Source organism: Anopheles coluzzii, chromosome 2 (genome assembly GCF_943734685.1).
Source record: "Anopheles coluzzii chromosome 2, AcolN3, whole genome shotgun sequence".
Classification (NCBI taxonomy): Eukaryota; Metazoa; Arthropoda; class Insecta; order Diptera; family Culicidae; genus Anopheles; species Anopheles coluzzii.
In genome coordinates, this window is record NC_064670.1 from 73,125,971 (window position 1) to 73,152,659 (window position 26,689).

Below are 26,689 nucleotides of genomic sequence, written 5' to 3' on the forward strand. Positions count from 1 at the left end.
TCCATACATAATCCTTTCTCCATATGGACTATTCTGCAATGGTTAAAAAATATGTCGCTGAAAGACAAGCCCACTAGTGCTAGAGGCAGGACTTGACCAGCGACAGTTATTGTGCCAAAGAAGAAGAGGAAGGAGAAGAAGAAACGATTGTTGAATGAAATGTTGTAACCGTTACGCAACCAAGAATCTGTAGCCTTATTGCCCACTTTCTTCATCCGGAGTTACAACTACTGCGCGGTCTTGACCTGTTGCAAGAGTGTCCAAAACTACAACACCAGACTCCATTTTAACCTATCATCTTAAGCCTATGTCGGAGAAAGAAGCCTCTCTGAAGTCGGTGACTCGAGAATTAAGGCTAAATATGTAATTTACACGTTATGATGCGCGATCCCTTAGTCTTGATCCGCCATACATCGCCGGGAACATCTACCAGCGACCTGGAGTCATTCGGATCGATCCGAAAGGTTCAGTGGGTACAATATAGCATAAGCGACTCCGAGGTTGGGTCGAGCCAAAGTAGGTTCAAGGCCAGACCTGAACTCGCTGTACCAACCTGATTTCAATACCGACCTTACGCTCAAGCTGCATCCCTGGGTCGGAATCGAATCCGATAGACTCCAGGTCGCTGTTAGACGTTCCCAGCAATGTATGGCGGATCCGACTTTGGGTTGCGTCGTAAAATGAATCATTTGACTCAGTACTAGTACACAGTACTTGTTAGCAGCTCGAAGAAAGTCGCGTGGAATATTCGTACTTTTTCACAGGATTGAACTTTATTGCATTTCGAAAAATATGCTTAAATTGCAGCCCTTAAAAATTTCGTCGCACTATTCCCGCTGTCGAATGCTACTGACCATGACCAGCATATTCCCGGTTTCGCGATGGCGCACGCTTCGGGCTTTCGGGTGTTGGGTCAACAGCCCTGTTCGCGGGTAATTTCACGAGGTGCTGCCCTCTGCAGGTGGGGATTTAAACTTCCTGCGCTGTCTGCTCACACCACGCTCTATCTAGCTCGGTTCTCGCTGTCACTCGGTGACAGCCTGTTGTTTGTTTTTCTTAGATTGTTTTTGTGCCAACATCCCCCGCCACGTGGATCCAATAGTTCTACGGATTCACTTAATACCTTGCATCGAAAACCTTCCTATCAACCTTCTTCCTTCAACTCCTGCTTTCAACTCCTGCTTTCAACCTCTACTGGCAACTTAGCTAGCTTCGCCACTGGCCGTTTCACGCGCTTGCACTGCGCTGTACGCACAATCGCCTGCCTTACTTTGCCGTCACTACCGGTAAACACTTCTTCTACTTGAGCGCGTGTCCAATCTTTCCGGTGTCCTTCCGCGATGAAGACGAGGTCCCCGACACGCAACGATGGATTCTCCGCTCGCCATTTCGTCCGACGGTTCAGAGTTGGAAAATACTCCATCAGCCAGCGTTCCAATATGCCGTCCGCAAGAACCATGGATCTTTGGTAGCTGCTCTTCAAAGCATCGCTAAGATCCGGACACGATCGCATGTGCTGCTTCAGACCAGACGAATGCCTTAGGAGAAAGTGGTTTGGCGTTAGTGCTTCTGAATCGGATACTTGCGGCTGATACACGAGTGGTCGCGTATTAATCAGGAACTCGACTTCGGCTAAAGTTGTTAGTAGAGTTTCATCGTTTATGGTGCGTCCGTCGTCCAGTGCGCTCATCCCTTCCTTGACACTGCGCACCATGCGCTCCCAGACGCCACCCATGTGTGTTGCGGATGGTGGGTTAAAGTTCCACCTGGTGTTAGCGTTGGTGAAGGTGTCCGCGCAGCTATAGTGAGTGTCCGCTAACTGTCTGTTTAGCTCGTTGCTGGCGCCGTTAAAGTTGGTACCGTTATCGGACCAGATCTCTGCGGGTGGCCCTCTCCTGCCAATAAATCGTCTTATGGCCATAATGCACGCCGTGGTGGAGAGGCTATGTGCCACTTCGAGATGTACGGCACGGGTCACGAGGCAGGTGAAGACGGCAACATACCGCTTTTCTTTGCGCCTCCCGTTAACGACGTCTAACGGTCCCAAGTAATCAATTCCCGTGTTGCTGAATGCTCTGACGTGTGTGGTAAGTCTTTCAGCCGGAAGAGGCGCCATGCGAGGATTTTTGGGCTGACACTTTTTTATTTTGCAGCGCTGGCAATTTCTCGCGGACCTATCAACAGCTGCTCGCAGATGGGGAATGTGGAACCTCTGTCTGATCTCGTTTACCACTGTCTCTCGGTTCGCATGTCCGTATCTCGAGTGGTAGTCGAGGATCAGTAAATTCGTAATCGGGTGCTGATTCGGGAGGATTACAGGAAATCGTGTATCGTACGACGCGAAATTTGCCTTGGCGGTCCGACCATCCACTCTCAGAACACCCTGCTCATCTAGGATTGGTGTTGCTGCATATAGTGGACTTGAGCGATCCACTTCACCTTTGTTGCCCACGTCTTTCATCTCTTTATCGAAGGCGTCCTTTTGAGCCATGCGCCATAGCGTTTGCTCGGCCTTAAGGTATTCCTCCGTGCTTATTGGCTGCTCATCAGGTAGCACATGTCTTTTTATGCGGCATGCCTGGGAATTGGTCGCTTTTTCGGACATTATTGGCAAACCTTTGGCCTTGCGTTGACAGTTTTGTCTGAATCGGTGCACATATGCTGTAGCTCGCAATAGTCTTTTCCACCTGGAGAAGCGGGTGACATCTATTGCAGGTTCATCGCATGACACGTTGTGATGTGTCAGATGGTATTCCCGTCGCTTCTCAAGGGTACTCACTGCAGCGCTCTGTGATGGCCATTTTTCTTTGGGTAGGTAAAGAAACCTCGGCCCGTTAAGCCATCTACCTTGGGTTTCGATGGTGGTGTCACGGCAGCGCTTGGTAAGACAGTCGGCTGGGTTTTTTTTCGTATGTACATGCCTCCAGTTCTCTGGCTCAGTTAAAGATATTATTTCGCCCACGCAACATGCCACGAACTGCTTGAAGTCGCGTGTTGGAGATCGAATCCAGCTCAGCACCACTTCAGAGTCGGTGTGGAGAAACTTTTCCGATACCTTGATATCGTGGCTTTCGCAAACAGTTCGTGCCAGCCTTGCTCCCAACAGTGCCGCCTCCAGTTCTAGTCGAGGTATCGACTGGTGCTTCAAAGGTGCTACCTTACTGCGTGTCATCACCAGGGAGCAGTGTATTTCGCTTCCCATGTCGAACCTGAAGTAGGCTGCGCATCCGTATGCTTGTTCACTCGCATCCGAGAAAACGTGCAGCTGGACAGATTCGGGTTGTTTCTCCACATTGCTTCCTAAGTACCACCGTGGGATACTGAGGGCGTGGATACCCGGAAGTCGCTCTGTAATGGGATGGGATCCGAAGCCCCATTGAGGGATAATACAGGCTCTCCCATCCAACTCCTATTCCGACACGTCCTCGTCGTGCAGAGTGGTAACATGTGTCACCACATATCCAAGCTTGGGTACACGGGCTTGACCCAACCCCTTGGGCGGATGGTGGCACATGGCGAACCAGGAGGGGGGTGGGTATCCCGGGAAACTGGGTGCCTGAACGTCGGGGGGGCAACCCGACGCTAAACAAAACGGTCACGTGGGCGCGGGGCCAGTCACCCAGTCCCATGAATCAACAACTACGGAAAGCACCAGGAATCATCGAAACGGAACCAACGATACCGACCTTACGCAATGCCCCAGGACTACTCTGAAAATGGGCTCATGGAACGTACGCACTCTAAGCGAAGCCGGAGCCTTGAAAAAACTTGATGATGCCCTAGCCACACTGAGCATGGACCTCGTAGCTTTACAAGAGATTCGGTGGCTAGGGAACGGTGTGCACAACAGGCGTGGTAAGCACTGCTACGACATATATTTCAGCTGCCACGACCGCCACCGCGTGCTCGGAACGGGTTTCGCCGTAGGTCCCCGGTTGAAACCCGCAATCATGGATTTCAAGGCTATAAATGATAGGCTATGCACCCTGCGCATGCGAGGCAAATTCTTTAATATAAGCCTCATAAACGTTCACGCCCCTACCGAAGACAAAGAGGAAGAGGAGAAGGACCTTTTTTACGGCCGCCTCGCTAGAACTGTAGATGCTTGCCCCAGGCATGACCTCATAATCATCCTGGGGGACTTCAACGCAAAAGTCGGTAGGGAGCCAATGTACCGCCAATACACTGGCTGTCACAGTCTGCATGAGCACAGTAATGATAATGGTAGTAGATTGGTCCAGTTCGCCGCAGCGAACAATCTGGTTGTAGGAAGTACCAAATTTGCGCGCAAAAAAATCCACAAGATTACGTGGGCGCACCCGGGTGGAGAATCCTTCAACCAGATCGACCACGTGTTAATAAGCCGCCGACGACAGTCGAGTCTGTTAAATGTCAGAACATATCGAGGAGCCAATATCGATTCCGATCACTACTTGGTTGGCTTAGTGATACGTTGTAGAATCGCCCGCCCCCGCGCCAATGGGGGCGGAGAAAACACGCAGGCTCGGCTCAACACGGACTCTCTAAGGGACATTGCTGTCCAACAGGAATTCAAAACCGCTTTAGAAGAGTCTCTACTACCAGAAGACAGATACGAAACTACGAGCGAGAGGTGGAACGCTCTAAAAACAAAAATAATAAACTGTGCAAGAAATATACTCCCACCACGTCGTGGCAACACCAAATCTGGCTGGTTCGACGATGAATGCAGACAAGTGACCGAACGTAAGAATACTGCATACCGAGCAATGCAGCAACGGCATAGAACGCGGGCATGCGCAGAGGAATATTCACGGCTTAGACGCGAAGAGAAACGAGTTCACCGCTCCAAGAAGCATGCTTTGGAAGAGCAAAACATGCGGGAACTCGAGCAAACCAGAGAGGCGTACGGACCGACACGAAAGTTTTACCAAGCGATAGCAGGTCACCGAAACAACGTTGTACCTAAGGTAACCTGCTGTCGCAACAAGGATGGAGATCTGGTCAGTAACCAGCCAGAGGTCCTCTCGCGGTGGGCTCAGTACTTTGATGAATTACTCAATGACCAGTTTAGCGAACAGCTAGAAGCGCCACTAGCAGATAATGTCATGCTACTGCCACCTAGCATAGATGAAACACGAAAGGCTATCCGTCGGCTGAAAAATAACAAGGCACCCGGAACCGACGGAATTGCAGCCGAACTGGTCAAGAATGGAGGTGCACGACTAGAAAACGAGATTCATCAAATTGTTACTGAGGTGTGGGATAGCGAATCGATGCCTTGTGATTGGAATCTTGGCATCATCTACCCCATATACAAGAAGGGAGATAGGTTGGACTGCAACAACTACAGGGGTATTACGGTGTTGAATACCGCCTATAAAATATTCTCCCTGATCCTTCAGGATCGCCTTGTCCCGCACGTCGAAGAGATAGTAGGAAACTATCAAAGAGGATTCCGAAACGGAAAATCAACCACTGATCAGATCTTCACCATGCGGCAGATCTTGGAGAAGATGGCTGAATACAAAAACGACACATACCATCTCTTCATAGACTTCAAAGCCGCATACGATAGCATAGCCAGGGTAAAACTGTACGACGCTATGAGCTCATTTGGAATCCCGGCCAAACTGATAAGGCTAGTTAGAATGACTATGACCAACGTCACATGCCAGGTGAGGGTGGATGGAAAACTCTCAGGACCTTTTGCTACCACCAAGGGTCTGCGCCAGGGGGACGGGCTTGCCTGTCTCCTATTCAACTTGGCGCTAGAGAGGGCCATCCGCGACTCGAGGGTGGAGACTAAAGAACCATCTTCTATAAGTCTACCCAGATCCTGGCATACGCTGATGATATAGACATCATTGGTCTGCGGCTCTCCTATGTAGCAGAAGCCTACCAAGGGATTGAGCAGGCGGCAGAGAACCTCGGATTGCAGATAAACGAGGCAAAGACCAAACTGATGGTGGCAACATCAGCGGACCTACCAATAAATAATCCAAATCTACGTAGGCGTGATGTACAGATAGGTGAACGCACTTTTGAAGTCGTCCCAGAATTCACCTATCTTGGGTCAAAGGTCAGCAACGACAACAGTATGGAAGTTGAGTTGCGCGCAAGGATGCTGGCTGCCAACCGGTCATTCTACAGCCTGAAAAAGCAGTTCACCTCAAAGAACCTGTCGCGACGGACGAAGCTGGGACTATATAGTACCTATATAGTACCAGTACTCACATACGCCTCTGAGACATGGACACTGTCCAAATCTGACGAAGCCCTCTTAGCCGCGTTCGAGAGGTAGATGCTCAGAAGGATACTTGGCCCCGTATGTGTGGAAGGACAATGGAGGAGCCGCTATAATGACGAGCTATACGAGATGTACGGCGACCTCACTGTCGTACAGCGTATTAAGCTCGCCAGGCTCCGGTGGGCTGGCCATGTTGTACGCATGGAAACGGACGACCCAGCCCGTAAAGTCTTTTTAGGCCGTCCACAAGGACAGAGGAGGCGTGGTAGGCCCAAATTGAGGTGGCAAGATGGCGTGGAGGCGTCCGCCATTAAGGCCGGGATAACGGACTGGCAGACGAAGGCGCGAGACCGTGAGCGGTTTCGGACACTCCTGAGGCAGGCCAAGACCGCAAAGCGGTTGTAGCGCCGGATAAGTAAGTAAGTAAGTAAGGATACCCGGAAGTAGCTTTACCCAATTCTGCCACTTTTGATAATCTTGTTCTTGCACTTCAGCATCCCAATCCATTCCACTTCTCCACAAGTCTTGCATGACGATTCTCCCCAATATCAAGACTGGAGCTAGCAAGCCAAGCGGGTCCAAAAGGCTCATTATAATGCGCAAAACCATGCGTTTAGTTGGTCGTCTTTCTCCTGTAGCAAAGGGCTTTAGCTCGTCGTGCCACTTCATGGAGAATTTGAACGAGTCGGTTACAGGGTCCCAGATCAAATTCTCCATGAAGTGGCACGACGAGCTAAAGCCCTTTAGGCTTTGTTAGCAGCTCGAAGAAAGTCGCGTGGAATATTCGTACTTTTTCACAGGATTGAACTTTATTGCATTTCGAAAAATATGCTTAAATTGCAGCCCTTAAAAATTTGGTCGCTTTATTCCCGCTGTCGAATGCTACTGACCATGACCAGCATATTCCCGGTTTCGCGATGGCGCACGCTTCGGGTTTTCGGGTGTTGGGTCAACAGCCCTGTTCGCGGGTAAATTCACGAGGTGCTGTCCTCTGCAGGTGGGGATTTAAACTTCCTGCGCTGTCTGCTCACACCACGCTCTATCTAGCTCGGTTTTCGCTGTCACTCGGTGACAGCCTGTTGTTTGTTTTTCTTAGATTGTTTTCGTGCCAACAGCCGGGGAATCGATCTCTCCGTTAAGGAGCCGGAATATGAAAAGGCATTGGGCGTTTTTACGTCGAGAGCAAAGTGGTTCAAGTCCGAGAAGCAGACACCGCTATTGGTAGGTGGGCCGAGCGTGGTGGGATTGCCATGGAAGGAGTCGAACCGCGTACCTGGTGAGTCTCCGTTGAATGGCCTCGAGGCGATTGATGTCACCAACGCCAAGCGGGCACCAGATCGGGCAGCAGTACTTCAGGCACGACCTTACAATGGCACAGAAGATCGACTTGACGCACATGGGATCGGTAAACTCGCTGCAGGTCCGCGTAATTAGACCGAGTAGCTGATTTCACTTCGCAACAACGCTGTCAATGTGAGGGCGAAATGACATCTTCTGGTCGAGTAGCACCCCCAGATCACGAATACATGTCGTGTGAAACAAAGCCGTGTTGAGCATAGTGTATGTAAACGAGATAGGGTAACGGGCTCTGCTGAATGATATACACTGACATTTATCAGCACACACTTGGAGCGCGTTTCTGCTGCACCAGCTGTCGAGATTCTCAAGGATCATTTGAAGGCGTACACAGTCACTGTCGTTTCTAACTGGAGCGAATATTTTTACGTCGTCGGCGTACATTAGGTGTTGGCCTGGCGGTAAAACAAAAGATAGGTCATTTATATAGATGAGGAAGAATAGCGGTCCCAAGTTACTCCCTTGAGGCACTCCGGAGGAGCTGGTGAAGGAGTGAGAGCGATGAGATCCTATGCTTATGCAGTACGAACGACCAGTTAAGTATGAACGCAGCCAGGTGATGTGCCAGTCCAGGAAACCGAGTTTTTTTAGCTTCGAGAGTAGAATATCATGAGAGATACTATCGAACGCAGCCCTGAAGTCGATATATACTGCATCAACTTGAGTACCACGATCCATGTGGTCGAAGCAGAAACCAACAAATTCAGCAAGATTTGTGGTGGAAGATCTCCTTGGGAGAAATCCATGCTGACTAGGGCTCATATAGTTTTGAACTGCTGTGAGTAGCGGATTGTATAGAATGAGCTCAAACACCTTTGCACAAGCGCATAGGGAAGCAATGAAACGATAATTGCAAGCATGAAGTCGACTGCCCTTCTTATGGATAGGAACCATTCGCGCGTGTTTCCAGGACGCAGGATACGTGCCACGCATAAGGGATTCATTACATATTTTGGCAAGAATGGGTGCGAGTGATTGACGGCAGTGCTTCAAAATATATGCGGGAATATTGTCAGGTCCAGATGATGTAGATGGTTTTATATTGCTGAGTGTGCGCGCAACTAATGCTTCCACAATTGTGGGTATAATAAAATCGATAGCATCCGATGGAGTATTGCGAGTGGCCTCTGCTAGTGTGTTAGGGTTGTGAACAGGAAGGGTGAATGCATCAGCGAAACGATTGGCGAAAGTGTTGCAGATATCGGATGTTGTAGAAAATTACACCGGGTGTGAAATTGGAGGAAAACTTGTGATATTTTGGGAATAAGAAAAATAACGTGTAGGCGGTTGAACTTTCACTTTGCTAATGTGTATTCACTTGTCCGTTTGAGTTCATTTGTACATGCTATAATTCATTACATAGTTCATTTCATCCTCATCTATATCCCTGTTTATATTGTAGCCTTCAAGTGTTGTCTGTTTCTAATCCCGTTACCATAATCCCATAATTCATGCCATAATATAATTCAAATAAATATATAAATTGAAATTCAAACAGATGTATCGATACTAGATTCGCCATTGTAGCTCATTGACGGAGGGATACTACTTATATTGCGCCGTTTGTTCCAGAAGCTCCAGAACCGTGTCGGCTTAGAAAACAGTTACCTTTCAGTACGGTGAATGAAGGAGCGATAGAGCACACGATTTTGTCGACGATAATTGTTCAGTGCATCGAAAAAAATTCTCCTATGCAGCGATGATCTCGTTGTACTGTAATCCGCGTTGGCTTTGGATTTTATTTTTTTCAACCGTCTTAAAGATGCAATAGACCAATCGGGGCCAGACTTTCGTCGAGCAACAGGAACGCAGGAGTTAATCGCTGAGCGCATAAAAACGCTAAAGAAATCGGTGGCTTCGTCGATAGTGGCAAAGTTGGAGCAGTCAAAATTGCGGTCAAACGACACAATAAGAGAATTCATACGTTCAACATTCGTTTTGACGAAATTTATATTGACTGTACTGCTAGTGTGACTGTTGGTGGTGTGGGATAATTGTGCGGGATAGTAAATCATCATATCCAATGAAGGATGATGAATGTCCTCACTGAGAAGTGGAATACTACATTGTGTTACGTATGGGAGGGAGTTCTCTAAAGCCGAAGTACCATTCACAGAGTACAGAGGTGTGATTGAGTCGCACAAAATATTGGTTGCGGCTAGGTTTGCGAAGACCAGATCCAATTGACGCCCAGATTGATTTGCAATACCACTCAACTAAAATAAACCGCTACTATGCAACCCATCAACGAAATCGGTATTAGCCACGGAACTGCATAAAGGTGCATAATGCATGACAGAATAACATGGAGAGTAATCAGTGGCTTCTGATGTATTAGTCGGCTCCCATCTGATGTCAGGTTTATTGAAATCTCCGAAGACGTATAATAAATCGCTCTCTTTAATGCGGCTTGAAATTTCACGTACACTATCATGTAAAGCGTTCATCACTGCGGGGTCATTCGCATGACTAGGCGGAATGTAAACAACGCCGATGTAAACAGAGACACCTGGCAGCAATGTTTTGATCCAAAGTTGTTCCAGTATGGTATTAGGCGATGCGATTTCACATGTCGGTATTGATGAGGAACATGTAATTAAAACACCCCCACCGCGTGAGAGGGCACTGTTGGAAAGATTCCTATCGCACCTGTAGATATGATAATGATCGTCAGTGAGGAGCGAAGAAGGTATGGACTGAGTAAGCCAAGTCTCAGTGAGGATGATAAAATCATAGTCAGATTCGGATAGCGCCAGGCGAAGATTTGTAGTTTTCGTTCGTTGACCACGTACATTTTGGTGGTAGATAGAGAGACTGAGATGAGCTGAGCGAGGTGCATCGCCGGATGCAGTGCAAGATTGCTATTCATCCGACGGGCCAGCGTCAGCAGATTCATCAGTCCGTTTAGCGTTTCGCTTCGGTCTTTTTTTAGGAGCGGCTATGCATTCGGGAGGTGACCTGGTAGGTGTGGTGGGAACAAGCATTCGCTCATTAAGGTCAAGATGTGGTTCGTTTGTAAACAAAGCTGTATCTGTAGTGGTCATGGCAGGTGAGGAAATCGTAACGGGCTGTGCGAGCGTATCTGTTGTAGTGGTTGGTATCGGGGCACTCCCTCCAGAATGTGAGAGAGGATTATGATAAGTGTCGGTAGCGAGAGTAACGTTTTGATCGAGCATCGAATTTGTTTCAGTTGTTGCACAGGTATTAGTGTTATAATTATTGGTCCGATAATCACGGAACTCTCGGTAGGTAAGAGCAGAGGGCCATGTCTCAGGTGAGAGAGCCTTGTTGCGTAGAGTGGCTGGTATGCCCACCTTAAATGAGATAAATGAGAGTGTACTAGTGTCGGCACCAAGCTTCGTCAGACGGTGTACAAACACATCCCGCTTATCGAGTGCTAGACGTACTTGCACCATGAGAGAAATCTGCTCAGTGGTAACCGATGGGGAGAAACGCGTAAAGAATAGCCACATTCGCGTATCAGTGTGTGGGATGGTGTCTAGTGTGTCAGAATCGAGCGGCGATCCCGATCCACTGAGTAGTGGTGTTTGCGGGTTGTAAACTGGTGGCATATTGGTGAAGGATGACGGTTCGTTCGCACTAACACTAAGAGAAGCGCCTAATGATGGATACTGTTGTAGTGTGGGTGTAATAGTACCAGGGATATTTTTGACCACTGAATTAAACAATTTAGGCGCTGAATTGTGATGAATGGGCCGTTGAGACGGTAAATCGGTGGCGGCAAGCGTCGATCGCAAGCAGGAACGGATCTCCTCCTTTAAAACTTCCAGAAGCTCTAACTTAATGGCTGTGGTATGCTGTGACAGCTCGCTACGGAGGCCCGCTTTAAGGTCGACTATGCTGGACGTTAGGTCGGCAGAAGTGTGGGTGTAGGTGGTAGAAGACCTCAAGACGGCCGTACGCGGATCCTCATGAAACTTCACACAGGCGTTACAGGCCCAAAAAAGTTGTGCACAGGACTCAATTGTCGTATACAGCACCTCAGAAAGTCCGCTGCATGAGAAGTGAAACTCAGAGTTGCACCAACCCTGACACTTCACAACGCGATCAGCAACTACGATATCATTGGCACAAGCGGAACAGATACCGGCCATTGTTTGTGGTACAGTGAATGTTGAAGCGATGTTTTGATTGTAGGCCAGGAATCGTTCCCAGGTGATTGTAGGTGGGTGATCTGATTGTAAATGAAAACCAGGTTCTTGGATCCACTGCGCAAGCAGACAGGTTGTGCAGAAAATGTGTTTTCACTGAATAATATTGAAAACTTTCCGGAGCGCAAAGAATCTCGAATCGAAGAAGAATATATTATTTTGGCTTGTAGGAACACCAGTGTTTTTATTAAGATTGATTAGTGTTCCTTGTTTTAGGTTTTTTGATTCACAGTCGGATTATCGGATTGTTGGTGATTGTGTGAGCTGTTAGAGTTAGTGTAGAGGTTGTTTTGAGAAGGCCCTTGTGTAAAATTATTTTGAGGTATTGTGTTTTGTGTATTATTGTTTCTATATGGTGTAAAGTATCTTCTCGGGCGTGAATAATTATTATTAAAGTTAGGAGGATTAGCATTATGTGTTGTACTGTTGTGTTGGGGTATCCCAAAATTATTAATATGTGAATGGTTTAAGCTATTGTTACCATTATCGCAGCATTTTCTACTATCAGTGCTACAATCTACGTTAGGAGCAGTTTGGTTATTTGGATAGGTGTAATTATAGCTGTTTTGGCACGGGTTCATGGACCTCTCATTGCTGTAAGTTTCGAAAAATTGCGTGCGGTTTAATCTTTCCTCGATCTTTCGGATATGTTCGATTTGAACTACCTCTTCCTGGAAATATTCCAAAAGTTCATCAAAACTGAGATGCTTATTGGTTCTTGCAAGAGTTTTTAATTCCGGGTTCTTTAAACTAGCTAAGAAATGTATTTTTAAGTTTTTAAGTGCGTATGAATCTTCCGTATTTGCTATATCGTTATTAATAATATGTTCTTTAAGTTTCATCACTCTTTCTTTGTATTTGGAAAAAGATTCATTGACCTCTTGTTGCAGCGTCTCGACTTGCTGGAAAATGGCTTCCAAGCTAAATTTTTCTCCAAACACTTTTATCAGATTCATTTTAACGCTGTTCCACGAATCATCCAAAATTCGATTAAAAGAACCAGCAGCCTCTCGCTTCAATTTGAGCATTACCGTTCGTAAAAGGTCTTCTTCTGATTTCCTTTCAGGAATTTGTTTCGCAAAATACTCTATTTGATATAGAAAACCGTCTAGATCTTTTGTTGTTCCGTGATATTCCGGAATGTAAAGCATTGCTTTCTGTATCGGAAATTCGTAAGCCATACTTGAAATTGTATCGTTTAACGCTCTCTCGATTTCGACACTTTGGTTAAGAAGCTCTGCTGTGAGGATCTGAAAGCGTTCTTTATAACTATATTCCTGATTCATTAGGATTCGGTAACAGTTGTGGAGTTTAAGTTGTATGTAGGTTGGAATGCACAAATATTAGTTAAGCTACCTGTATTAATTTGAATTGCTTTATTTCTAAGTGCTAACACCCTATTGTCCATCACCTTACGCACAAAAATAAAATGAAGGATTTGGGAATAAATTACGTACAAACAATTTTAATCAAACAATTGAATAAATTACGTACAAACAATTTAAAACCGATCGTACAAACTATTTTAACTATTTATGTATTTTTTTAAATTATATTTAAAACGAATTAATAAAAGATTAAAAAGAACTTATGTGTAGTATTATTCACTATAATTGAATATCACTCACTATAACGCTGCTATTTTCCGCCACCACTTACCCAAAAAAAATTTCACCAGCTAATCCCGTTTTTTCCACACCAGTCAGAAATGTTACCTGCGCTAAAAAATTTGCGCTTTTCCGCTGTCACCACATGAAACGACTAACTACTTTCTTATTTAAAATAAATAAATTATTTTTATTTAATATAACGCCAATCCAACTTAAACTTTATTGCACGAGCCAAAACCCACCACCAAACTACTTGATAACCGTTCCCAAAGTCCGCGTCTTTTTTTCGCCATCGCGCCGCAAAACCGCTCGATCATCGTACTCCGCTTCGTCCAATCGCTCGCTCTCGTCCTTAACCCTTGTGACAGCGTCGAACATTAGCCTTGGTTTATTTCGACAAACCGACTTATTCTTGTTCACAACCGCGAAGTGCGGCAAAAAAATGTGCAGGGCTGCTGCTTCTCGAAGTAGAAGATTACCCTATTCGCGATGCCGGCTATGGGCTGTGAAATATGTTTGCAGTTTGAGTTTGAGATGTTTTCGATCGCTTTGCACAGCGGGTTGATGTATGGCATGAAGTTCTTTTGCTATCGTCTAGGTGTATTCTATCAGATGCATGACTTATTTTTTTACTTAAAACTGTTGCCACATATTTGCTATCTACAACTAAATTTCGATTACATGCTATTTCTACAAATAAATCTATTACATATTTAATTTTACTTTACCTATATTTGTAATGCCTTGTTTTTGACTAATTCCTGTCTAATTAAGTGTTGCAAAAAATGGTTTAGAAAAGAGTAAATTAATTAAATCGTGAATACGATTCGGAATATCTTCACGAGATATCTGAAGTTTCAACCATCTAATGAGTTGTAATCTATAATCAGCATCAATTTCTAATAGTTCTTCCAAATTTTACGATTCTTCTTCTGATTTCATCGCCACAAATGTGAAATCGGTCCTTGGAAGTAAACATTCCATAGGACGACTTACTTTGACCAAATCTTCTAATATAACAGACTGTCGCGCAGTTGCTTTCAAAATATGGTCCAATTTACGGTTCATATTAGCTTCCAGATTGTCTAATCTCTTTTCAAGGCCATCGATTTCGGTTATGGGTTCAGTCATTTCTTTGTTTTCCGTGTTGGTTGCTACACTTTTAAACATTCGTTTGTCGTAGCCTGTAATATAATAGCTCTATATTATTTTATTTCAAAATGACTTCAAATTAATTTGCTTTGCTTCTACAAACGTAGTTTTTCCTTCACCTTTATCCAGAGATTGTTTAGCTGAACTAGAGTGATATGAAATAGATGGAACAGGTTTCGTTATCGATGGAATAGGTTGAATTTCTAGAGCCGTTATTTTCGATGGATGATTCAAAGATTGAAGAGGAACGCATTGCTCTATATTGATATTTTCTATATCTGGAGTGCAAAAGAAAGGCTGATTTAAAAAAATGTAAACCAAAACAATGGGTGGAATCGCAAACCGTAACGGCTATCGTTATCGTTTATTTTTGTATGGGTTTCCTAGCACCATACGATCGTCAAATTATAAACGACAATACAACTAACGACAGTCGTTACGACTGTCGTCAGAGAAATGTCAAATACGAACAAAATTTTCGAGAAGTTCAATTGACGATCGTTTATAGCCTAGCGACAGTTGTTAACCATATCGACAGTAATTGAGCTGTCGTCAACTTATAAACATTTTTTTATTTATGTTTTTTTTCTAATCGCGTGAAAAAATTGTACCTTAAATAAAAAATAGGAAAATTTAGGAAATTATTTTTTTAATGTCCATTCTTTAATATTCTAAACACCTATAATCTATAAAAAAATCAGTTTCCACCAACTGGAAACTGATATTCCCTCGGCTCATGAACTAATTATCGTCACGATTTCTTTGCGGTTGAGAGTCGCCCGCATAAATTATGGTTTCGCACTATGTTTTGTTGATAAATCATACCAGCCATATCATCGAGGCAAGATTCACCCTGCGGCAGATATTGAGAAAAATAGAGACGCATAACATACCATATCTTCATTGACTTCAAAGTTGCATATGATAGCATAGCCAGGGTAAAACTATACGACGCTATGAGCTCTTTTGGAATCCCGGCCAAACTGATAAGGCTAGTTAGAATGATTATGACCAACGTCACTTGCCAGATGAAGGTGGATGGAAAACTCTCAGGGTCTTTTGCTACCACCAAGGGTCTGCGCCAGGGGGACGGGCTTGCCTGTCAACTTGGCTCTAGAGAAGGCAATCCGCGACTAGAGGGTGGAGACTACGGGAACCATCTTCTATAAGCAAAACTTGCCGGAAGGCCAAAACCGCGGAGCAAGCGAGCGTTCGCGATCCAATTAGTGAAGGGGCAGTGACGTGCAAGCCAAGCCAACGGCGCGAATTACGTTCGACGCGACAGCGAGAGTTACGCCCTGCGCAAAGATGCGACTTACTTTCGACGCAAGAGTCTGAGGCGACGCAACGGGACGGCGTGACGGGAGTGAATTTCGATGGCAAACCAGCAACGTTTCGAGCCCAGCGATCCGGGCCTAGCAAAGCAGGGTTTTCGAAACGCGCGCCATCGACCACAACATCGATGCGTTCAGCGTTAGAGCGCCTCGAGAGAGAGCAAGCTTTGCAGGTCAAAGTACTGATGGCCGAAAAGGAAAAGATCATGGCCGAAGCCAATCTTAAATGTAAGGCCGCGGCATTAAGGCTGGGCTACATTGATCGTACTCCGTAGTGTAATTTTTATATACACTAGCGCATCTGGCGGCGACCAGCGCAAGCTAGATGTGGGTATAATTTAAGTGCCAAAATTATTCATGCTTGGTGTCTCATCAATTTTCGACCAGGCTGTCTGTATGCCGTTGGACATGTTGATCAAAATCAATAAATTGCTACAGGTCAGGACGCCGAGTACTGCTGGGCAAATCATCATTTAACAGTTGGGTGCCTAAGCTTCATACAAAGCGCACGAACACATTCCTTCCCATCTGCCAAACTCCATCCATCATGGCTTCCACAGCCAAATCTTCCACATATAATTGTAGTCTATGTTATCACCTTGATCGCAGCAGTGTGCATTGTTTATCGTTTGAATCGTTTGCCGGCCGGTGTTTAGTAGAAGTGAAAATGTTGGTGGTTCTCGATTTTTTGGAAAAATGAGCGAGCCAGAGCTTGAAAATGACAACAACGAAGTCCGGGATCGTTCCCGATCTCGTTCCCGTAGTCCGCAGGCACGTCGTTTGTGGGTTCAGGACTTATTCCTGAACCGAAACGAAACCGGTAACCGGCTACTGACCGACATCACGACATCGGGTATATACGAGACGATGAACCGATTTTTAAGGATGAAGAAGGAAGATTTCTTCCATTTACTGTCCCTTGTTGGTCCAAAAATTGCGAAAATGGACACAGATTTCCGCAAAGCAATCACGGAACAGGAAAGGCTGCTGATAACATTGCGGTATCTTGCGACTGGATAGACATTTGCCAGCCTCCAATACGTGTTCCGGGTAAGTAATATTATTTTTGCTTTTTGCTTTTTGCTAAGCACACTTTTATCAATCAACATATAATTTTAGGTGTCGAGGCATTCTATCAGCAAAATAGTTAAAGAGACGTGCGCATGTCTTATCGAGGCTTTGCGGGATTATGTCAAGGTAAGTTGCGGGTGTAACCAGCCTCGCTTCAGTGTTTATGTGTTTAAAATGTTCAGCCCGGTGGCAGGCACCACGGCCTGCCAGTAAACTTTCCCGTTTGCCGGGGCCAACCATTGCTCTGGGGACTCTTTGGCTAGAGAAACAGAATACATTGCAAACAACTGTACTCTAATCGCATGAATACAACGGTGTGAAGGTAAAAAAATGATTTTCTAAATATTATTGCGATTGATAAAGACATCAACCCACACACAACAATATTGATGAAGAGAGTAGAGTTGAAATTATAGAGAAAAACCTAATTTTTTCTACATGCATCTTTGGATCAAAATTTACTGCTTGGGTAGTAGATGCCGGCGGATAGTTCATGAAAAACAGAGCCGGAATGAACGTGTGAAATGTGCTGCAGTACGTTTTCCTCTTGAACGTCCTCGTATGAAAAGAGTCAGCCGGAATCGATTCCGATCCGTGGGTGCAGCGGCTGCGCTAGGTCGGAGATGGAATCAAATCCGACCCGCGGGTGCAACGAGTTCGGGTCGACCCGAAAGATCAGTAGGTGCGAGAAAGCATAAGCGAATCCGACCCGTTGGTGCAGCGAGTTCGGGTCGGGTCGGGCCACGGTAGGTTCAATACCCGACCCGACCTCGCTGCACCAACGGGTCAGAGTCGCTTATGCTTTCTCGCACCTACTGATCTTTCGGGTCGACCCGAACTCGTTGCAACCGAACCTATAGTGGCCCGACCCGACCCGAACTCGCAGCACCAACGGGTCGGATTCGCTTATGCTTTCTCGCACCTACCGGAGTATTTGCACCCACTGAAACTACTTATACCTTTTGGGTTGACCCGAACGACTCCGGGTCGCTTTCGGATGGCTCCGACCCGATAGGTTCGGGTCGACCCGCTCATTACTAAAAGGTTCATGTAATATGAAAACGGAAACATTTTTTTCCTCGAACGTAGCTCTTCAATCAAGTAACTAATGTGATATACAAAACTCAAAAAGTATTCAAAGTTATGTTTTTAAAGATTTTTTTTTAATGATTCTAATAACTCCCGCTGAATATGCATAATGCGTCTTCCTTTTGGAGACGGAATAAGCGAAGCTCATCGGCCGCGTACCGGCCGAAATCGTCCAGATCTGCGGTTTCCGGTGCGCCTGTTGCGCCCGAAACCGGTTGTTGCAGCCGGTTGTTGAGGGCCCCACTCACACCGTTTCCCTCGCGGATCGTGCCAGGAGTGACGGATAAAGCAGAAGGGTAGGAAGAAGGAGTGGGAGAGAATGGCTCGGGGTCGAAGGCAACCGCGGCATCCCAATCGATGTCGTCCAACGATTGTGGAACCGCGTAGGCTGCCTCCACGAGGGGACGGAGAGTGAGGCCCTCATCGTCGTAGCCAAGCTGAAAAAAAAGAAAATGAACATTAAAATCATAATTTATGTTTCTCATAAGCTCTAAAATATACAGTAACTAAAACATGCATTAAAATAATTCCTCTATTTTATTTTCTTTTAGCTACCCTCTACAGAAGAAGAATGGCTTGCAATCTCAAGACGATTTGAGCAGCGCTGGAGATTTCCTCACGCAATAGGTGCAATCGATGGGAAGCACGTTGAAATTATTTGCCCTCGTAATAGCGGATCCGAATATCACAACTATCAATTTTTTTTAGTATTGTATTAATGGTTGTGGTCGATGCTGATTATAACTTTTTATGGGCAGATGCTGGTGGTAAGGGAGGAATATCGGACGGTGGAATATTTAAAAACACACGGCTATATCACAAGAAGTGATATAGTGAAGTGGAGAAGTGAAGGGGGCTTGACCGATCTCCAAAACATTGCTTCCCGACCTTCAGAAAATCTTGCTGACATAAGGAACCACATTGCAAACCATTTAAAACATAATCGTTCTACGTAAATCCAACCAACCAATACCATGGATATTAAAATTAATAATAAATTATGAAATCGCAAACACAACTACACCGACTATTCTGTACATTACTACCAGCATGGTTATTTATAATATACATTTAAGTACGCGAGTGCAACAACTACGGATTTTTTTAAGCATTACTCGCCTGCTCTATTAGCGACTGGATAAACTGCTGGCTGGCTTACTAGCTCACTCACCGAATAAACGTGGCCACATGCCTGTTGTGTTTGGTTGCTGCTGGTGGATCGAGTGGACGAACGTGGCGATAATCATACGCACGTAACTATGTACAGTAAAATCTTTCTAAAATCAATTCTCTTCAAGATTGATCATGGAGAAACTTAACTATAGCTACGTACACGATAGCGACTCGCCCAAACACATTATCGGACGAATTGGCCATCGACCCGCTGAAATAGCGGAGTATCACGGACGATCGTAACAAGCAGGGTACGCTCGTCTATCAACTACGCACCTGCTTCCAGCGCAACGATCGATTGCCAATTGTTATTCACGATTGCAATTGCACAACGAGCGAAAAAAGAATCCATCGTCATATCAGCACTATGATTCCGGACGGCTATACATATTGGTCTCGTGCTGTTGACGTGGTGCGCTGGTCAGTATTTCCTGCTCGTCGTGATCGTCCGTATATGTGTACATTTTAAGAATCATAGGAACTCTTCGTGTGTGAAATGATTCATTTGTATTAAAACTTTGACGAACGAAGCACATACTACTGTGGTGTTATGGGGAAAACCACCATGATATACTTTGTTCGTCAAAATGTTAATTACATAAGTGCAAAAGAGAGCTTTTTATGTATATAACAAACGAGCTTCGCATTAAGTTAGTTAAATAGAATGTGAGTAAGGTCAATTAGTTCGTCGGAGAACATTTATCAATCATGGATACCCAAATGTATTGATGCTCAATACTAGGCATTTATGTAAAATTGATTTGAAAGCTGACATTAGCTTCCACGCCAAAGATTGAACAAACTAGTTGACCCACACCACTAGTTATTTAAAATAAGTATAAACATACTCACCGTGTCTACATGCACCGCATCTTGGGTGGCCTCGTCTACAAAAGACATCGCATGGTAGGCGAACCACCGTGGCCGGAACACGTCGTCATTGCCTAAAATAAAACAATAATCAATTGGGATGAGAAATAATAAATTAACTGTATATATATTTTTCTACATGTACTTGCACCGGTTTGCGTCGTCTTCTTAATCTTAGCCTTGTTGGTCCGATAAATGCCAAGGAGTCGGGACCACAGATGTTTCGCATCTTGTGGCGAAACCTCCTCCTTGGCCGCTATCGCAGCCCACGCGTCGCCCTTCAAAACTACATTTTTGTAATTTTTTTTTCTCCCAAAACACACGGTGCTTTTGCACCTCGGCAATGAAGCGGAGGCTTTTTTCATGATCCTGGAATGAAAAAGAAAATTCAGTTAAATACTTCCCTTTTTTAATTTAAATTAAAACAACAGAAAGGTCGATAATCGCGTGATAATTCGGTCATACTAGCCGTCACACCGGAACCACAGTGATAATAATAACACGTGCTATTTTTATATTGAATGTATACAAATATGCCGGTAAATTTTGCTTACAATTTGATAAAAAAAACGTTCTACCAAGCAATACGACAAAGCCGTTCCTCATGAATAAAAAAAACACGCTCTATACTAAAAACCGCTACAATACCTAAACGAACAACCAGTTTCACACACTCTGCAATGTAGTTTAAATGATGAAATAGATGGACAAACCCTACACCAAATTATTTAAGCACTTGTGAAACCTACAAACACTACATTTTTCAATAAAATGTTCAGCACAATTGCGGCCCCGAGCCGAGCCGGCGACTCACAGACAACAGTTCACACACACACTCACAATTTTCGTTAAAAACAGTTGTACTTACTATTTTTTCATTGCGTCGACTGCTTTCTGCTTGTTCCATGGCTAGAAATACAAAATGTATGTTAAATAACCACATATTTTCAAAAAAACATACACAACAAAATATCGAACATACTCACCTAACTGTTTGTTTACTGGTTTGTGATCAAAATAATAGGCTCCTCGACCCAAAACGCTTTTTGACAGATAAATTATACCAGCCTCTAGCTTCGAGCCGCCGCCGCTAGATGACGTACGCGTTCACAAAAATTACACTCAGGAGAACGATCAATGTAGCCCGGCCTTTAGAATTGCAGCAAGAAAGACAACGGAACAGTTTGGCAGCTTCCGAAAGGAATATTTCGGAACGTTCGGCTGCAAGTGGGGCGATGGATACTGCAAAGTAGCTGCGAGAGCAGCAATTGCAAAAATTGCAAGTTGATTCCAGCGAGAAGCCATTGCAGCAGAATCGGCAGCAATCGGCGTCATTACGCGAGGGAACAACGGCCGCGCCTAAGCGCAACCCAACAACCAACCACATCGCTGCAAGGCAAGTGTGGCCGAAAAAGTTACCAACGTTCACCGGGATACCACGAGAGTGGCCAAAATTTCACAATTATTTTGTAGAATCCACGAAAGCGTGTGGATTATCGCCAGCGGAGAACGCTGCGCGGTTGGATGAATGTTTAAAGGGGCCAGCACGAGAGGCAGTGGAGGGGTGGCTTGACACACCAACATCTGTCCCCCTTGTGATTAAGACGCTGCAAAGGCTATACGGACGACCGTCGCTTGTAGTTAAAGATCTTTTAGAGAAAATTCGTCGTATAGCACCCCCTAGGCCGGAGCATTTAGACGAGCTCATTACATTCGGGTTAGCAATCCAACATCTGTGCAACCACCTCTCGAACGCGGAATTGAAACACTACCTCGTGAATCCGGAGCTGCTAGAAGAGATGGTAGAAAAGTTACCTGCAACCAGAAAGCTGGAATGGGTAAGGTACAGTCGTGAATATCCCTGCCCCACCCTAGAGGAATTCGGTCGGTTCATGGAGGATTTGGTTGACGAAGCTTGCGAGGTGACCAAATACACTCCACCAAAAGCAAGTCAGCCCAAGAGGGTACATCACTCGAACGTACACTCGCAAGCCGATCCGACCCCAGCGTACCTCGAAGAGCCCGTTGCAGCTAAACCTACTTCAACCCAAGAAGGAGCAAACGCGGTAAGGCCATACCAACCACCATCGTGCCACAACTGTGGCGAGACGGACCACAAAGTACGGCAATGCGAGTCGTTCAAGCGCCTGTCCCTAAGCGACCGTTTAGCAGCAGTGAGGCGCTGGAAGTTATGCCACAATTGCTTGACCTATCACGGAGTTAAGCCATGCCGGTCGAGATACACCTGTGGTATCGAGGGATGCAGAGAGCGGCATCATCGTTTGCTGCTCCGGCCAATGCAGTTGACAACGACACAACCGGCACAGTTCCAAATGCACCGAAATGAGTCGCAGACAACTTTGTTTCGTGTCGTGCCCGTCACACTCTACAACGGCGATAACCGGATCGACACAAATGCCTTCCTGGACGAGGGATCATCGCTGACGTTCGTGGAATCCAGCCTAGCTGAGAGCCTCGGTCTAGAGGGAGTCCCGGAGCCGCTGGAGCTGAGATGGACTGCGAATGTGGAAGGCAAGGAGACCACGTCAAGGAAGATCAGCTTGGAGATCTCCGGTCGTGGCGACGAGCGGCGCTATTCTATAGCGGCCGCTCACACAGTAAACGAGCTAAGTTTACCCACAAATCATCTAAATTTCAAAACACTGATAAGTTCTTACCACTACTTGCAGGGTCTACCGGTAAAAGCTTATGAAGACGGAGTGCCCAGGAAGCTGATAGGACTTGCTAATGTCGACCTCACGAAGCCGCTAGACACACGATCAGGCCAACCAGGAGAGCCAATCGCGGTTAAGACGGTACTTGGGTGGGCGATCTACGGCCCTCACGGGGAGGACAAAGATCAGCGACAAGCGGCCACGTGCAACGTGCACAACCTTGTGCGACAGCGTTGTGAAGAGGATGCCGCGCTGAACGAGACACTTCGTCGATATTTCACCCTGGAGGAGACCGGCGTGTCGACATACAGCGAGTTCCTGCCGAAACCCAAGGACGTTGTTGGAGCCAACGATCTTCTCGAACGCACCACAGAGAGGCATGATGGCCGCTTTACCACGGGGTTGCTGTGGAGGTCCGACGAGGTTGATTTCCCCGACAGCCAGACAATGGCGACAAAGCGTCTACATTCTTTAGAAAACAAACTCGATAAGGAGAAAGGGTATGCCCATAAAGCGACCGCAGAGGAATTAGCTTCGGCAGATTCCAAACGAGTATGGTATCTGCCACTTAACATCGTTGGCCACCCGCGAAAACCGGAGAAGAAGCGCCTCGTCTGGGATGCGGCGGCCAAGCTCCCACGCTCAGCGGTTTCTCTTCCGTTTCAACCCGCAAGAACACCCACAGACGTACCTGATGGACGTGGCCACATTTGGTGCAGCGTGTTCGCCGTGCTCCGCACAGTACATTATGCACCGCAACGCTGACGAACACGCGGAACAATATCCTGAAGCTGCAGCAGCCATCAAGAAAAATACCTACATGGATGACTACTTTGACAGCTGCGATACGGTCAGCGAGGCACGGCAAAGGTCAATGCAGGTAAAACTCATCCACTCGAAAGCAGGGTTTAACATGCGCAATTGGCTTAGCAACGAGGATGCAGTGCTGGAAAGCTTGTCAGAGGGACCGCGCGAACAACAGCGCGCATTGACTTCGGGCAGGAGGAAAAATATCCCCGCGTACTCGGGTTGATCTGGGACCCTGTAACCGACTCGTTCAAATTCTCCATGAAGTGGCACGACGAGCTAAAGCCCTTTGCCATAGGAGAAAAACGACCAACTAAACGCATGGTTTTGCGCATCATAATGAGCGTTTTCGACCCGCTTGGCTTGTTAGCTCCAGTCTTGATATTGGGGAGAATCGTCATGCAAGACTTGTGGAGAAGTGGTATGGATTGGGATGCTGAAGTGCAAGAACAAGATTATCAAAAGTGGCAGAATTGGGTAAACCTACTTCCAGGTATCAACGCCCTCAGTATTCCACGGTGGTACTTAGGAAGCAATGTGGAGAAACAACCCGAATCTGTCCAGCTGCACGTTTTCTTGGATGCGAGTGAACAAGCATACGGATGCGCAGCCTACTTCAGGTTCGACATGGGAAGCGAAATACACTGCTCCCTGGTGATGGCACGCAGTAAGGTAGCACCTTTGAAGCACCAGCCGATACCTCGACTAGAACTGGAGGCGGCACTGTTGGGAGCAAGGCTGGCACGAACTGTTTGCGAAAGCCACGATATCAAGGTATCGGAAAAGTTTCTCCACACCGACTCTGAAGTGGTGCTGAGCAGTGGCGGATCAAGGGTATCGGGGGCCCTAGGCGGAACGATGAGTTGAGGCCCTCTGTAAATGGTAAATGTTGTTGTAGGGGGGGGGGGGGGGGTGCCAGTGATTCAGCGGGGCCCCTTCGCAAATCAAATCCTTCGCAAATCATCTGTCGCAAACTCTAAAATTTTTGCTGACGGGGGGGGGGGGGGGTGCAAATGTTTCGCCAACCTCGGAGCCCCATCGGCCATCCTTCCGGGGGCCCTTGTCGCTAGTACTCTATCCATACGGCATACTATAGAATGGCGATCTACAGGGCCCCTACATCGGCGGGGCCCCAGGCGACCGCCTAGTCCGGCTACCGTTAGATCCGCCGCTGTCCTCATGAATAAAAAAAAACACGCTCTATACTAAAAACCGCTACAATACCAAAACGAACAACCAGTTTCACACACTCTACAATGTAGTTTAAATGATGAAATAGATGGACAAACCCTACAACAAATTATTTAAGCACTTGTGAAACCTACAAACACTACATTTTTCAATAAAATGTTCAGCACACTTGCGGCCCCGAGCCGAGCCGGCGACTCACAGACAACTGTTCACACACACACACACATACACACAATTTTCGTTAAAAACAGTTGTACTTACTATTTTTTCATTTCGTCGACTGCTTCCTGCTTGTTCCATGGCTAGAAATACAAAATGTATGTTAAATAACCACATATTTTCAAAAAAACATACACAACAAAATATCGAACATACTCACCGAGCTGTTTGTTTACTGGTTTGTGATCAAAATTATAGGCTCCTCGACCCAAAACACTTTTTGACAGATAAATTATACCAGCCTCTAGCTTCGAGCCGCCTCCGCTAGATGGCGTACGCGTTCACAAAAATAACACTCAGGAGTACGGTCAATGTAGCCCGGCCTTAATATTCAAACTGGTGTGATTTAGCTTCATGTTCGACTTTCAAGTGAAAGGAACCTGCGAAGGACGATCGATTTAGAATCACAAAATGCATGTGCTATATCCGATTTTATTGGTAGTCGAACAACATAGAGACCTTATACGTCACGCCTGGTACCTTCCAGAAACGAAGTCTCGCAATATTTTTGGTCTTCACTCCAGCCGGAGGTGGTTGTGCAGAGCTCTTCTTCTTCAAAGAATCGTGATATAAGCTCTCCCATGGGTGTTATGCATACTGCATTAACAACAACTGCGGAAACATTTGTTGATGTCACATTTCTACTAACCAACCATCCAAGTACGGACTCTTGAAGTTAAGGAAGTATGTTGTTTATTTTCAAACGACCACCTTTAATCATTTCTGCGAAATTCTCGGCACCCAGCATGATGTCAATCTTTCCTGAGCAGTAGAAATAAGGATCTGCAAGCATAATGGCTGATGGTAATAGATTTTCATTAGAATTAACATTGTTATGGGGCAAATTAGCAATGGGTTTTTCAGCACTAAAAGTTCTGTGGTAGTTTTGTGTAGTGTAAAGTACTGCGGACTTTGCTTCGCACAAAGCTATTGATACTGTCTCCTATACCAATCACTAGTATTTCAATTGATGTTTTTGTTATGTTTAATATGTTTAATAAATGGCGAGCAAAACAGATGGCTGTGTTGTGGTATTTTGCATGTATTTTGATCGACGTGGACGTAGTTGGATTAGGTAAAGTAGGATCTTTATGCAGCAGAGTGTGATGCCTTTGTTTGTATTTGCATCTGTATGCTGCGCGATTTTTGTCTGGCAATTTTTACTCCGTGCTAGTTGCTGAACACAATTTATGTTTTAGCGAACTATAACCCAATAAACACTGGGCGTTTATCTAACCAATGGCGTTCTGAGCATAGCTCACATGAGGAGATGACTGAAGAGGATGGTGTGTGTTGCGCTGATATAGCAACGTGTGCGCTAGTGTCTTTGTTGCTCTTGCTCTCAGGTTTGCACCATTCCAGCACTTCACATTGAGTGGTGAGAAAACTTGAAGGTCGGGCTACATTGATCGTACTACGTACTACGTAAGTATGAATAATTTTGAGACATAAATTATACCGACATCTAGCTTGCGCTGGTCGTCGCCAGATGCGCTAGTGAAAATAAAAATTACACTAGCGAGTACGGGCAATGTCCCCCGGCCTTAATTTTTGTGAGCGCGTACGCTATCTAGCGGCGGCTGGTGGAAGCTAGAGGTTGATATAATTTACCTGTCAAAAAACGTTTTGGGTCTAGGAGGCTATAATTTTACCCAGTTGCGTAGGATACGGATTCGGAATTTCTGGTATTTTGTTTAAATAACTGCAACTAAATGTGTGCCTTTCTCCGTTCTCTTAAAGT

The 26,689-nt window shown here is 45.7% G+C and overlaps 1 protein-coding gene across 1 annotated transcript; it reads right to left on the reverse strand.

The window, feature by feature from the left end:
* Window positions 1–1,171: 1,171 nt before the first annotated feature.
* LOC120956181 (uncharacterized) lies at window positions 1,172–20,421 on the reverse strand. Its single transcript, XM_049611063.1, has 4 exons — window positions 20,202–20,421; window positions 20,039–20,130; window positions 18,173–18,450; window positions 1,172–2,687 (listed from the first exon to the last, which is right to left on the reverse strand). Exons 1-4 carry the CDS (start codon window positions 20,419–20,421, stop codon window positions 1,172–1,174), a joined length of 2,106 nt encoding a protein of 701 aa, XP_049467020.1.
* Window positions 20,422–26,689: the final 6,268 nt, after the last annotated feature.